Raw genomic sequence first — 12,814 nt, forward strand, 5'->3', positions numbered from 1 at the left:
GCCATGTAAGCGGAGACGGATCGCTGCTATTTATAAATGTCCACATGACCCGTCCTGTGCCACACGGCGAGCGGGTGCAAAGCGACCGGACCCCCAGCTGCAGGTGAGGAGAGGGGTACAGGGGGGCACTGAGGACATAGGACGGGGAGAGAGGGGGGCCACTGAGGTCATAGGACGGGGAGAGAGAGGGGGGCACTGAGGTCATAGGACAGGGGGAGAGAGGGGGGCACTGAGGTCATAGGACGGGGAGAGAGGGGGCACTGAGGTCATAGGACGGGGAGAGGGGGGGGGGCACTGAGGTCATAGGACGGGGAGAGGGGGGGGGCACTGAGGTCATAGGACGGGGAGAGAGAGGGGGGGCACTGAGGACATAGGACGGGGAGAGAGGGGGGCCACTGAGGTCATAGGACGGGGAGAGAGGGGGGCCACTGAGGTCATAGGACGGGGAGAGAGAGGGGGGCACTGAGGTCATAGGACAGGGGGAGAGAGGGGGGCACTGAGGTCATAGGACGGGTGGAGAGAGGGGGGCACTGAGGTCATAGGACGGGTGGAGAGAGGGGGGCACTGAGGTCATAGGACGGGGAGAGAGGGGGGCACTGAGGTCATAGGACGGGGAGAGAGGGGGGCACTGAGATCATAGGACGGGGAGAGAGGGGGGCACTGAGATCATAGGACGGGGAGAGAGGGGGGCACTGAGGTCATAGGACGGGGAGAGAGGGGGGCACTGAGGTCATAGGACGGGGGAGAGGGGGGGCACTGAGGTCATAGGACTGGGAGAGAGGGGGGCACTGAGGTCATAGGACTGGGAGAGGGGGAACAGGGGGGCACTGAGGTCATAGGATGGGGAGAGAGGGGGGGCACTGAGGTCATAGGACGGGGAGAGAGGGGGTACAGGGGGGCATTGAGGTCATAGGACGGGGAGAGAGAGGGGGGCACTGAGATCATAGGATGGGGAGAGAGGGGGGCACTGAGGTCATAGGACGGGGGGAGAGGGGGGCACTGAGGTCATAGGACGGGGGGAGAGGGGGGCACTGAGGTCATAGGACGGGGGGAGAGGGGGGGCACTGAGATCATAGGACGGGGAGAGGGGGTACAGGGGGGCACTGAGGTCATAGGACGGGGAGAGAGAGGGGGGCACTGAGGTCATAGGACGGGGAGAGAGAGGGGGGCACTGAGGTCATAGGACGGGGAGAGAGAGGGGGGCACTGAGGTCATAGGATGGGGAGAGAGGGGGGCACTGAGGTCATAGGATGGGGAGAGAGGGGGGCACTGAGGTCATAGGACGGGGAGAGAGGGGGGCACTGAGGTCATAGGACGGGAAGAGAGGGGGCACTGAGGTCATAGGACGGGGAGAGGGGGGGGCACTGAGATCATAGGACGGGGAGAGAGGGGGGCACTGAGGTCATAGGACGGGGAGAGAGGGGGGCACTGAGGTCATAGGACGGGGAGAGAGGGGGGCACTGAGGTCATAGGACGGGGAGAGAGGGGGGCACTGAGGTCATAGGACGGGGAGAGAGGGGGGCACTGAGGTCATAGGACGGGGAGAGAGGGGGGCACTGAGGTCATAGGACGGGGAGAGAGGGGGGCACTGAGGTCATAGGACGGGGAGAGAGGGGGGCACTGAGGTCATAGGACGGGGAGAGAGGGGGGGCACTGAGGTCATAGGATGGGGAGAGAGGGGGGCACTGAGGTCATAGGACGGGTGGAGACAGGGGGGGCACTGAGGTCATAGGATGGGAGAGAGGGGGGCACTGAGGTCATAGGATGGGAGAGAGGGGGGCACTGAGGTCATGGGAAGAGACTGGTACATAGATACACATGGGGTCATACTACTGGAAGAGGTCGGGGCTACACACTATGGGGGGCACCAGGGTCATATTATATAGGGCAGCATACACTGCAGGTTCCTGACGGTAGAGGGCAGAGATGTCCGCTGTATACATGGTATATTAGGGAAATATGTATAAAGTTCCCCTTATTTTACTGGTGTGACCCCCCAATATACTGTGACCCCCACATAAACCAGGCCCTGTGATGATACGCCCTCTCTACACTGCGGACTGGATCAGCACCAGGTTCTCCTGGGGACATTTCTTGCTGAGCTCGTGGTTTTGGTGTTGATTTTCTGATGACTGGACAGAAGCCTCAAGACCAAAGCGTCTCTGTCCTGACCGCCCTCTACAGAGAGCGACTCTGTGCACAATGCCCCTGTACCCCCATAGTGTATACCCCTCTGTGCTATGACCCCTGTACCCCCATACTGTATACCCCTCTGTGCTATGACCTCGCTGACCCCTGTACCCCCATAGTGTATACCCCTCTGTGCTATGACCTCGCTGACCCCTGTACCCCCATAGTGTATACCCCTCTGTGCTATGACCTCGCTGACCCCTGTACCCCCATAGTGTGTATTCCTCTGTGCTATGACCCCTGTACCCCTATAGTGTATACCCCTCTGTGCTAGGACCTCGGTGACCCCTGTACCCCCATAGTGTATACCCCTCTGTGCTAGGACCTCGGTGACCCCTGTACCCCCATAGTGTATACCCCTCTGTGCTAGGACCTCGGTGACCGCTGTGCCCCCATAGTGTATACCCCTCTGTGCTATGACCTCGGTGACCCCTGTACCCCCATAGTTTATACCTCTCTGTGCTATGACCTCGGTAACCCCTGTACCCCCATAGTGTATACCCCTCTGTGCTATGACCTCGGTGACCTCTGTACCCCCATAGTGTGTCCCTCTGTGCTATGACCTTGGTGACCCCCTGTACCCCCATAGTGTATACCCCTCTGCTATGACTCCTGTACCCCCATAGTGTATACCCCTCTGTGCTATGACCCCTGTACCCCCATAGTGTTTACCCCTCTGTGCTATGACCTCGGTGACCTCTGTACCCCCATAGTGTGTCCCTCTGTGCTATGACCTTGGTGACCCCTGTACCCCCATAATGTATACTCCTCTGTGCTATGACCCCTGTACCCCCATAGTGTATACCCCTCTGTGCTATGACCTTGATGACCCCTGTACCCCCATAGTGTATACCCCTCTGTGCTATGACCTCGATGACCCCTGTACCCCCATAGTGTGTATTCCTCTGTGCTATGACCTCGGTGACCCCTGTACCCCCATAGTGTATACCCCTCTGTGCTATGACCTCGGTGACCCCTGTACCCCCATAGTATATACCCCTCTGTGCTATGACCTCGATGACCCCTGTACCCCCATAGTGTGTATTCCTCTGTGCTATGACCTCGGTGACCCCTGTACCCCCATAGTGTGTATCCCTCTGTGCTAGGACCTCAGTGACCCCTGTGCCCCCATAGTGTATACCCCTCTGTGCTATAACCTCAGTGACCCCTGTACCCCCATAGTGTATACCCTCTCTGTGCTATGACCTCAGTGACCCCTGTACCCCCATAGTGTTTACCCCTCTGTGCTATGACCTCAGTGACCCCTGTATCCCAATAGTGTATACCCCTCTGTGCTATGACCTCGGTGACCCCTGTACCCCCATAGTTTATACCCCTTTGTGCTATGACCTCGGTAACCCCTGTACCCCCATAGTGTATACCCCTCTGTGCTATGACCTCGGTGACCCCTGTACCACCATAGTGTATACCCCTCTGCTATGACTCCTGTACCCCCATAGTGTATACCCCTCTGTGCTATGACCCCTGTACCCCCATAGTGTATACCCCTCTGTGCTATGACCTCGGTAACCCCTGTACCCCCATAGTGTATACCCCTCTGTGCTATGACCTCGGTGACCCCTGTACCACCATAGTGTATACCCCTCTGCTATGACTCCTGTACCCCCATAGTGTATACCCCTCTGTGCTATGACCTCGGTAACCCCTGTACCCCCATAGTGTATACCCTTCTGTGCTATGACCTCGGTGACCCCTGTACCCCCATAGTGTATACCCCTCTGTGCTATGACCCCTGTACCCCCATAGTGTATACCCCTCTGTGCTATGACCTCAGTGACCCCTGTACCCCCATAGTGTATACCCCTCTGTGCTATGACCTCGGTGACCCCTGTACCCCCATAGTGTGTATCCCTCTGTGCTATGACCTCGCTGACCCCTGTACCCCCATAGTGTATACCCCTCTGTGCTATGACCTCGGTGACCCCTGTACCCCCATAGTGTATACCCCTCTGTGCTATGACCTCGGTGACCCCTGTACCCCCATAGTGTATACCCCTCTGTGCTATGACCTCGGTGACCCCTGTACCCCCATAGTGTATACCCCTCTGTGCTATGACCTCGGTGACCCCTGTACCCCCATAGTGTATACCCCTCTGTGCTATGACCTCGGTGACCCCTGTACCCCCATAGTATGTATTCCTCTGTGCTATGACCCCTGTACCCCCATAGTGTATACCCCTCTGTGCTAGGACCTCGCTGACCCCTGTACCCCCATAGTGTATACCCCTCTGTGATGAGAATGTTGTGGGGCACTTTTTCTTGGTCACTGATCGCACACTTCTCCATTCACAGCTGAATCTGAATAATTTCTGTCTGAGAGGAGCGACTGAACGACCATGGTGAGTACCACACCCATCATCTCCTCAGTGATCGGGGGTCATTCAGACAAGCGATGTTCCCCTCCGCTCCGAGCCCTGGGCCATTATCATCAATGGGGTGGCTCTCAGGTGACAGATCTGCGCACAGAAGCTCCCAGCAGTTTCACGTCGCTCGTCTGAATTTCGCCTCATTGCCTGTTGCCATCGCAGCGGTGGTCTGTAGGGGGCGGTGTAATAAGTGGCCGTTTTTCCAGATCATGAGATGTAAACGGCTTTAACACTTTATCTTCACCTTTTACAGCTGAAACCCAGTAAAGTTCTTGGGCTTCCTGCTCCAGTCACATCCAAAGCTGCAGTGACAATTCTACTGGTTGTTGTTTGTAATGTCATGTGACCCATCAGCTGATCTCTGTGTCACCTAACCTCACCCAATATCGCAGGTGACGTCAAAATTACCATAATTCTAAATGTTTGCTTTGGTTGTGACTAGAGGAGAAAAATGACATAAGAGGATGGTGGGTCTCATGAGTTACTATCTGATGCAGTTTTTCATGTATTTTTGTAAAATTTACTCTCATTTTCCATTTATGTAGGGACGGACCCAGCGGCCCCCGGCCGGACAGCACCGGCACTGCCAGAACTGCTACAACAAGCGCTGCAACGCACCCATCGATACGGGCGTGTCCTGCGTGGTGATCAGCTGTAGACTGCACTGCGGTGCCACCTTCCACATGTGCAAAGAGGAGGAACACCGCCTCCTGTGCCCCAACGAGTGGGTGCCCTGCCTGAACTCTGGCTTTGGCTGCCCATTCTCCATGTCCCGATCCAAGCAGGCAAAGCACCTGAAGGTCTGTCCAGCCAGCGTGGTCTGCTGCTCCATGGACTGGAACCGCTGGCCGACCATCGACAAAGACCAGACGCTTTATAAGAATCTCCTGCAGGAGGAGGCCGGAGAAGAAAGTCTGGACGTGGCCCTAACGTTGAGAGACCAGAAGGTTCTCTTCAGCTCCCTAAAAATGGCTGAACTTTATCCAGAGCTCTCAGAGGACCCAAAAGACACCATCACCTCAGGTCTGTCCGAGCTGGAGCAGGACAACGGTGCAGTAGGTGGGTCCGATCCTGAGAATGTGGGAGATGTAGATCCAAGCAATGGTGAGATGGTGGGACTGACTCAGTATGAGCGAGAAGCCTTGGCTCGAGGACAGGGCGACTTGGATTTAGACAAATTCAAAATGTGGGACACTATATTTAGCAAAGAGATGAAAGCAGCCGAATGTCTTCAGACCGGCGCGGGGCAGAATGGCAGCAAGAAGACCTCTGACACGAGCAAACCACTCATCAACTCGCCCAAAGTGGATGAAGAGAAAAAACAAGAACCAGACGGAGGCAAAATACAAGAAGAAGCCGCAAAACTGGAGATGGAGAGGACGGGGTTTGCTCCTTGGCAAGAGGGCGTTCTAGAAAGACTGAAGGCTGAGGTGGACTGTGGAAGCTACAACATGTACCTGGTCCACCACGGCAGCATGCTGATACGGTTTGGACAGATGTCTGCCTGCACCCCAAAAGAGAAGGACTTTGTCTACGGCAAGCTGGAAGCCCAAACTGTGAAGACCGTTTACACCTTCAAAGTACCAACGAGCTACTGTGGCCGGAGGGCCAAGCTAGCAGATGATAGCCACAAGAAAGAGAAAGCTCAGAAGCTGGTGGACACCTCTGACCTTGGTGTCCCGGTCGACAACTTGCCACTGACTGATGCCATTTACACTACTTTGCTAGTGGCCCTTGAGAAGGAGCTGAGGGGTCACAGCGTGTCTCAGATGAAGGCCCTTGATGGTTTGTTCATTGACCTAGGAACCCAGACCTATGACTTTGGAGCAGATCCTTTCACCAACAAGTCAGTTTTGTTAGATCTTCTAGCTGAGAAGGACATGAGGTGTCTAGGTCTGCACTTGGACATAGAAGATCAATGTGTGAGCAGCAGACACAACAAGTCCAACTCCTCCTTTACCTTCTCCTGTGAACTCTTCTTCCGCCGGGACGAGTTTGCATCACATTTTAGGAATGTCCACTCTGACATACAGTCCTGCCTGGGTGGCTGGTTCCAGCAGCGTTGCCCGCTTTCTTACTTGGGATGCACCTTTGTACAGAGCAGATTTCGGGCTGCGTGTTCAAGGTCACAGGTCATCTACAGCAAGAACATGAAGACGTTTGCAATAAAACCTCTGGTAGATCATACTTTATATGAAGGTGTAGGACCCAATCTATCGAGGAGCCAACGAGGGAAGAGCAAGGACTCCCTGAGCAACCTGCCACTGGAGGTCCTCCAACATATCGCTAGGTTCCTGGACAGCTTCAGCCTGTGTCAGCTCTCGCAGGTCTCCTCACTCATGAGAGATGTCTGTGCGTCGTTATTACAGGAGCGGGGGATGGTCCACCTGAAGTGGGAGAAGAAGACTTATTCACATGGTGGAAGTTCATGGAGATGTCGAAAGAAGGTAGGTGTGAGGGATACACACCACAGAGGCAGAGCATGTTGATGCCACTAGGCTCTTGGAGAGAGGGTTCTCCAACTGGTTGGGTTATCTCTATCGCCACTGGGTGGTAAGGACCCGTGCAGGACTCCCTTCTCCAGAGAGGGGAATTGGCCCACAGGTCGCATAGCTATTTCTGTTAACAGACACCATGCTGTGAATGCTCAGAGCGCTCTCCTTTACTTCAGGAGGGGGGCATCCTGGAGATAGAAGTGGGTCCCAGTCTGACATCTGTGGCATATTCTAGCGGTAAATGTTGACATGAGATAACCCCTTTTAAGGGATTAGTTTGATCTTTTTTTTAGATATGGTTGGTTCTGCATTTAAAGTACAAAGCCTGAGGTGCCCCCAGACCCCACATCTCCGCACCCCACCTACGATAGTGGCAGCAAATGGGGGAAAAAAAATCAAATAAAATACCTCACCACATGCAGTCCCGGGAACACTCGCTCCACACTTGTGGCAGCAGGACCTGACGCTTCCAGTGTGATCATGTGACCTCACAAGGCTTGGAGCATCAGGTCCTGCTGCCACAAGTGTGGAGCGAGTGTTCCCTGGACTGCATGTGGTGAGGTCAGTATTATATGTTTTTTTAACTCCTTGCCCAGCAAACAGTGTACTAGACACTAATAGTGCCTTAAACACACTTATAATGTGTCCCAGTACAAAAAGTGTCCTCTCTTAACGCCCCAGTAGAGCCAATGTCCCCATACTGCCCCCCATAATGTGTGCAAGTACAAGAACATGCCCCTTATGTTTGCCAGTACAAAGTGACCCTATTTGGTGCCCTGAGTAGATGTAGATGTAGATGCCCCCCCCCCCCCCCCCCATGGTGACCTAATACCGTGGTGCAAAATAAAAAAACAATAAACTGATGCAGTGCAGGCCTCATCGCCATCGCGCCACCTGTGCCTGAAGCCTATCAGAGGTAGCGGCAGGGTAGGCAGAAAGGGTGCCGCGCCACTGGCAAGGGGGGCCATGTGGGCCAGCCGGGCTTAGGGTCCCAGACGCAATTGCAATCCCTACAGTTACGCCACTGTGTGAATGGCACCACATACTTTAATTGATTCTAAAAACGGCCACTTATCAGCGTCATGTGAGCCCTGACAGATGTAAATTACCACTAAATGTCCGGGTCACCCCAACCTGCCACCTTTGTAGCCCCTGACGGAAGGGCTTCTCACCAGAGACGAAGCAGCAGTCGCGTGGCATCGGCTACACCGGGGTTGTGCTGCCTAACCATTGCCAAATAGATTGCAGCCTCTCTGGTGACATCATCACCTGCCCGCCCCGTCCACTGACTGGTAATGATGGCCGATGGCCATGACGTCCCTGGCTGTACGTCATGAAGAACATAAGTCCACATTTATAAAGAATGGCGTTTCAGCCATAAGCAGTTTGTTGGAGTAAATTGTGCCAAATTTACATTTCCTGAGTCTCCATGGTAACAGACTACAAACAAACCCTATGTAGTCAGATCTTACAGTCATATTCTCTTCCGTCATTGGAGCCATAAAGCAATGGTCAGAGACTATAGGTGCACAGATACAGTGTCGGGGCTCCCCAACCCCCTCACCAATGGTGGACGGTTTCTGAAATATTTGCCTGCCTCCACTAGAGATGAGCGAATCGAATCCACCGAAGTGGAATTCAATTCCGAATTTCGGGATAAATTTGATTCGCCACAAAGCCGAATTTCGGCGTGCTTCGTGTTAGCGAATCGATTTAACCTGAAATAGTGTAAAACACAAAAAAAAATCCTGCTTACCTCCATTTGCTCGCGACAGCAAGCAAGATGGCGGCCGGCCCGTCACGAGCAAATTAGGGCAGTAAGTTTTATTAAGCTTTTTTTTTTTTAATGTTAATTTTACACTCTTTTTACACTCAGATCATGTATGAACGTGGCATCTGAGGGGTACAATGACGGGGAGCTGCGCTATCGCAGATCCCAGTCATTGCACCCGCTACTTAAAAAAACATAAATCTGTATGTAGAGAGATCCCCCTAGTGGTGGCCGTATAATCTGTATGTAGTGAGCTCCCTCTAGTGGTGACTGTATAATCTGTATGTAGTGAGCTCCCTCTAGTGGTGGCTGTATAATCTGTATGTACTGAGCTCCCTCTAGTGGTGACTGTATAATCTGTATGTAGTGAGCTCCCTCTAGTGGTGACTGTATAATCTGTATGTAGTGAGCTCCCTCTAGTGGTGACTGTATAATCTGTATGTAGTGCGCTCCCTCTAGTGGTGGTTGTATAATCTGTATATAGTGAGCACCCTCTAGTGGTGGCCGTATAATCTGTATGTAGTGAGCTCCCCCTAGTGGTGGCTTTATAATCTGTATGTAGTGAGCTCCCTCTAGTGGTGACTGTATAATCTGTATGTAGTGAGCTCCCTCTAGTGGTGGCTGTATAATCTGTATGTAGTGAGCTCCCTCTAGTGGTGGCTGTATAATCTGTATGTAGTGAGCTCCCTCTAGTGGTGGCTGTATAATCTGTATGTAGTGAGCTCCCTCTAGTGGTGGCTGTATAATCTGTATGCAGTGAGCTCCCCCTAGTGGTGGCCGTATAATCTGTATGCAGTGAGCTCCCTCTAGTGGTGGCTGTATAATCTGTATGTAGTGAGCTCCCCCTAGTGGTGGCTGTATAATCTGTATGTAGTGAGCTCCCTCTAGTGGTGGTTGTATAATCTGTATATAGTGAGCTCCCCCTAGTGGTGGCCGTATAATTTGTATGTAGTGAGCTCCCTCTAGTGGTGGCCGTATAATCTGTATGTAGTGAGCTCCCTCTAGTGGTGGCCGTATAATCTGTATGTAGTGAGCTCCCTCTAGTGGTGGCTGTATAATCTGTATGTAGTGAGCTCCCTCTAGTGGTGGCTGTATAATCTGTATGTAGTGAGCTCCCTCTAGTGGTGACTGTATAATCTGTATGTAGTGAGCTTCCTCTAGTGGTGGCTGTATGTAGTGAGCTCCCTCTAGTGGCGGCTGTATAATCTGTATGTAGTGAGCTCCCTCTAGTGGCGGCTGTATAATCTGTATGTAGTGAGCTCCCTCTAGTGGTGGCTGTATAATCTGTATGCAGTGAGCTCCCTCTAGTGGTGACTGTATAATCTGTATGCAGTGAGCTCCCTTTAGTGGTGACTGTATAACCTGTATGTAGTGAGCTTCCTCTAGTGGTGACTGTATAATTTGTATGTAGTGAGCTCCCTCTAGTGGTGGCTGTATAATCTGTATGTAGTGAGCTCCCTCTAGTGGTGGCTGTATAATCTGTATGTAGTGAGCTCCCTCTAGTGGTGGTTGTATAATCTGTATGTAGTGAGCTCCCTCTAGTGGTGGCTGTATAATCTGTATGTAGTGAGCTCCCTCTAGTGGTGGCTGTATAATCTGTATGTAGTGAGCTCCCTCTAGTGGTGGCTGTATAATCCGAGACTGTAGCCATCTCAAGGTCGGATTGCTTTAATCTTCTGTATCTCAGACTGTATAGCAGCTAGAGATATGATCCAGGTCTTGTTTTAAAACTGACTTTATTAAGCTTCATTAGGCCGGGAATACGGTGTCAGCAGAGGCTTCAGAAACATGTTCAAGAATGAGCTCTCCTGGCAGATTATATTCACTGACAGCAAGCAAATATCTTGAATATGGTTAACAGTTGAAACACACCTTTGATCTTACAGCTGAGCTTTATTTATAGGAGATTTACCATCCTTGTAATTAACCCTTCAGGTGTAGAATCCGCCATAATGCTGTCCCTCCCCCTGTCTTTCAGTTCTGGAATTTCAGCAGCCTCTTCTCCCCAGTGCGGCAGTGGACGCTCGATGACATCTCCTCCATGTCTGAACATCTGAAGGTGTGCCCCTTTAACACCCTGGAGGTGAAGAAGGATCGGTTCCAGCTCCCCAGTCTGTGCAGCCCTGAGAAGGAGCAGAAGAAGCAGAGTCTACTCAGCTTCAGGAGGAGGCTGTGACCATGAACACAGGCCACACCCCCACTTCAAGGGGCGGAGCTTCAGAAAGACATCCGCTAGGGATACAGCAGCACCAACCCTCAACCTCCACTGCAAGAAGCGTGGCATAAGAAAGTCCGCTGTAACGCCTCTTGCACACGACCGTATGGCTTTTTCAGTATTTTGCGGTCCGCAAAAAACGGATACGCAAAAAATACGGATGACGTCTGTGTGCATTCAGTTTTTTGCGGAACGGAACAGCTGGCCCCTGATAGAACAGTACACTCCGTGTCCGTTATGCCGACAATAATAGGACATGTTCTATCTTTGAACGGAAAAATGGAAACGGAATGCATAAGGAGCACATTCCGTTTTTTTTGTGGACCCATTGAAATGAATGGTTCCATATACGGTCCGTAAATGGAAAAGAAAAACCTTTGTGTGCAAGAGGCCTAAGGAACATTGCAGCCACACCCCTTACCGCTACCTTCTGAAAAGGGCGGGTCTTAAGAAAAAGATACACTTGGAATACAGCAGCCCCGCCCCTCAATTCCCATTGCAAGTGGCGTTACCCTGATTACCGTGAAATTGTGGCAAAAAAAAAATGGATATGTTCCAGGGGCTGAACACTTCTCACAGCTGGGGGTTTGTTACAGTTGTATACAGTCCATACAATCCTATGTGAGCTATACACAGAAGCAGAAATCTCCCTCCTGGCCTGATAGATGGATACGATGTATCAGTGCAGGAAACAATGTAGCAGACACTACATACCTTACGTCGGCTGATGGTTCTGCATTTGGAGAATTCTTCTGCTGTCACCGCTCCTGCTGTCACCGCTCCTGCTGTCACCGCTCCTGCTGTCACCGCTCCTGCTGTCAGTGCTGGGGTGACACATGTTGTACTATGGCACCACCTTGTGTCTGACGGTGATCACTGCAGACCAGAATAAGGACAACATGGCTGCTTGCTCCCAGTCAGGGCCGGGGCAAGGATTTTTGCCGCCGTAGGCAAGATAAAAATTGCCGCCCCCCCCTTATCAGATGATCTGCCCATATCATGACATCACATATGTTCCACCCCTTTCTCAGCATTTAAATTAAAAGAGAGTTATATGTTGCAATAAAGCCCCCTATTAAGAATGGTGGAGAATAACGACCATAACTTAAGTCATAGCTAAAGAAACAAGCCTGGGGCGAAAAACAATAAGGGCCCCCCCCCCCCATGACACTTGATGACTTTTACAGAAGAAACTGTATATTGTGGGGCACAGTGTAGAGGTATACTGTATATTGTGGGGCACAGTGTAGCGGTATACTGTATATTGTGTGGCACAGTGTAGCGGTATACTGTATATTGTGGGGCACAGTGTAGCGGTATACTGTATATTGTGGGGCACAGTGTAGCGGTATACTGTATATTGTGGGGCACAGTGTAGCGGTATACTGTATATTGTGTGGCACAGTGTAGCGGTATACTGTATATTGTGGGGCACAGTGTAGAGGTATACTGTATATTGTGTGGCACAGTGTAGCGGTATACTGTATATTGTGGGGCACAGTGTAGAGGTATACTGTATATTGTGGGGCACAGTGTAGCGGTATACTGTATATTGTGGGGTACAGTGTAGAGGTATACTGTATATTGTGTGGCACAGTGTAGCGGTATACTGTATATTGTGGGGCACAGTGTAGAGGTATACTGTATATTGTGGGGCACAGTGTAGAGGTATACTGTATATTGTGTGGCACAGTGTAGAGGTATACTTTATATTGTGTGGCATAGTGTAGAGGAATACTGTATATTGTGTGGCACA

General features: G+C 51.8%; 1 protein-coding gene across 1 annotated transcript; it reads left to right on the forward strand.

Moving 5' to 3' along the window:
* Positions 1-58: 58 nt before the first annotated feature.
* FBXO40 (F-box protein 40) lies at positions 59-11,260 on the forward strand. Its single transcript, XM_040422840.1, has 4 exons — positions 59-103; positions 4,504-4,550; positions 5,123-7,024; positions 10,822-11,260. Exons 2-4 carry the CDS (start codon positions 4,548-4,550, stop codon positions 11,017-11,019), a joined length of 2,103 nt encoding a protein of 700 aa, XP_040278774.1. The 5' UTR covers positions 59-103; positions 4,504-4,547; the 3' UTR covers positions 11,020-11,260.
* The last annotated feature ends 1,554 nt before the right edge of the window (positions 11,261-12,814 follow it).

The sequence above is a fragment of the Bufo bufo genome, chromosome 3 (genome assembly GCF_905171765.1).
Source record: "Bufo bufo chromosome 3, aBufBuf1.1, whole genome shotgun sequence".
Lineage (NCBI taxonomy): Eukaryota > Metazoa > Chordata > Amphibia > Anura > Bufonidae > Bufo > Bufo bufo.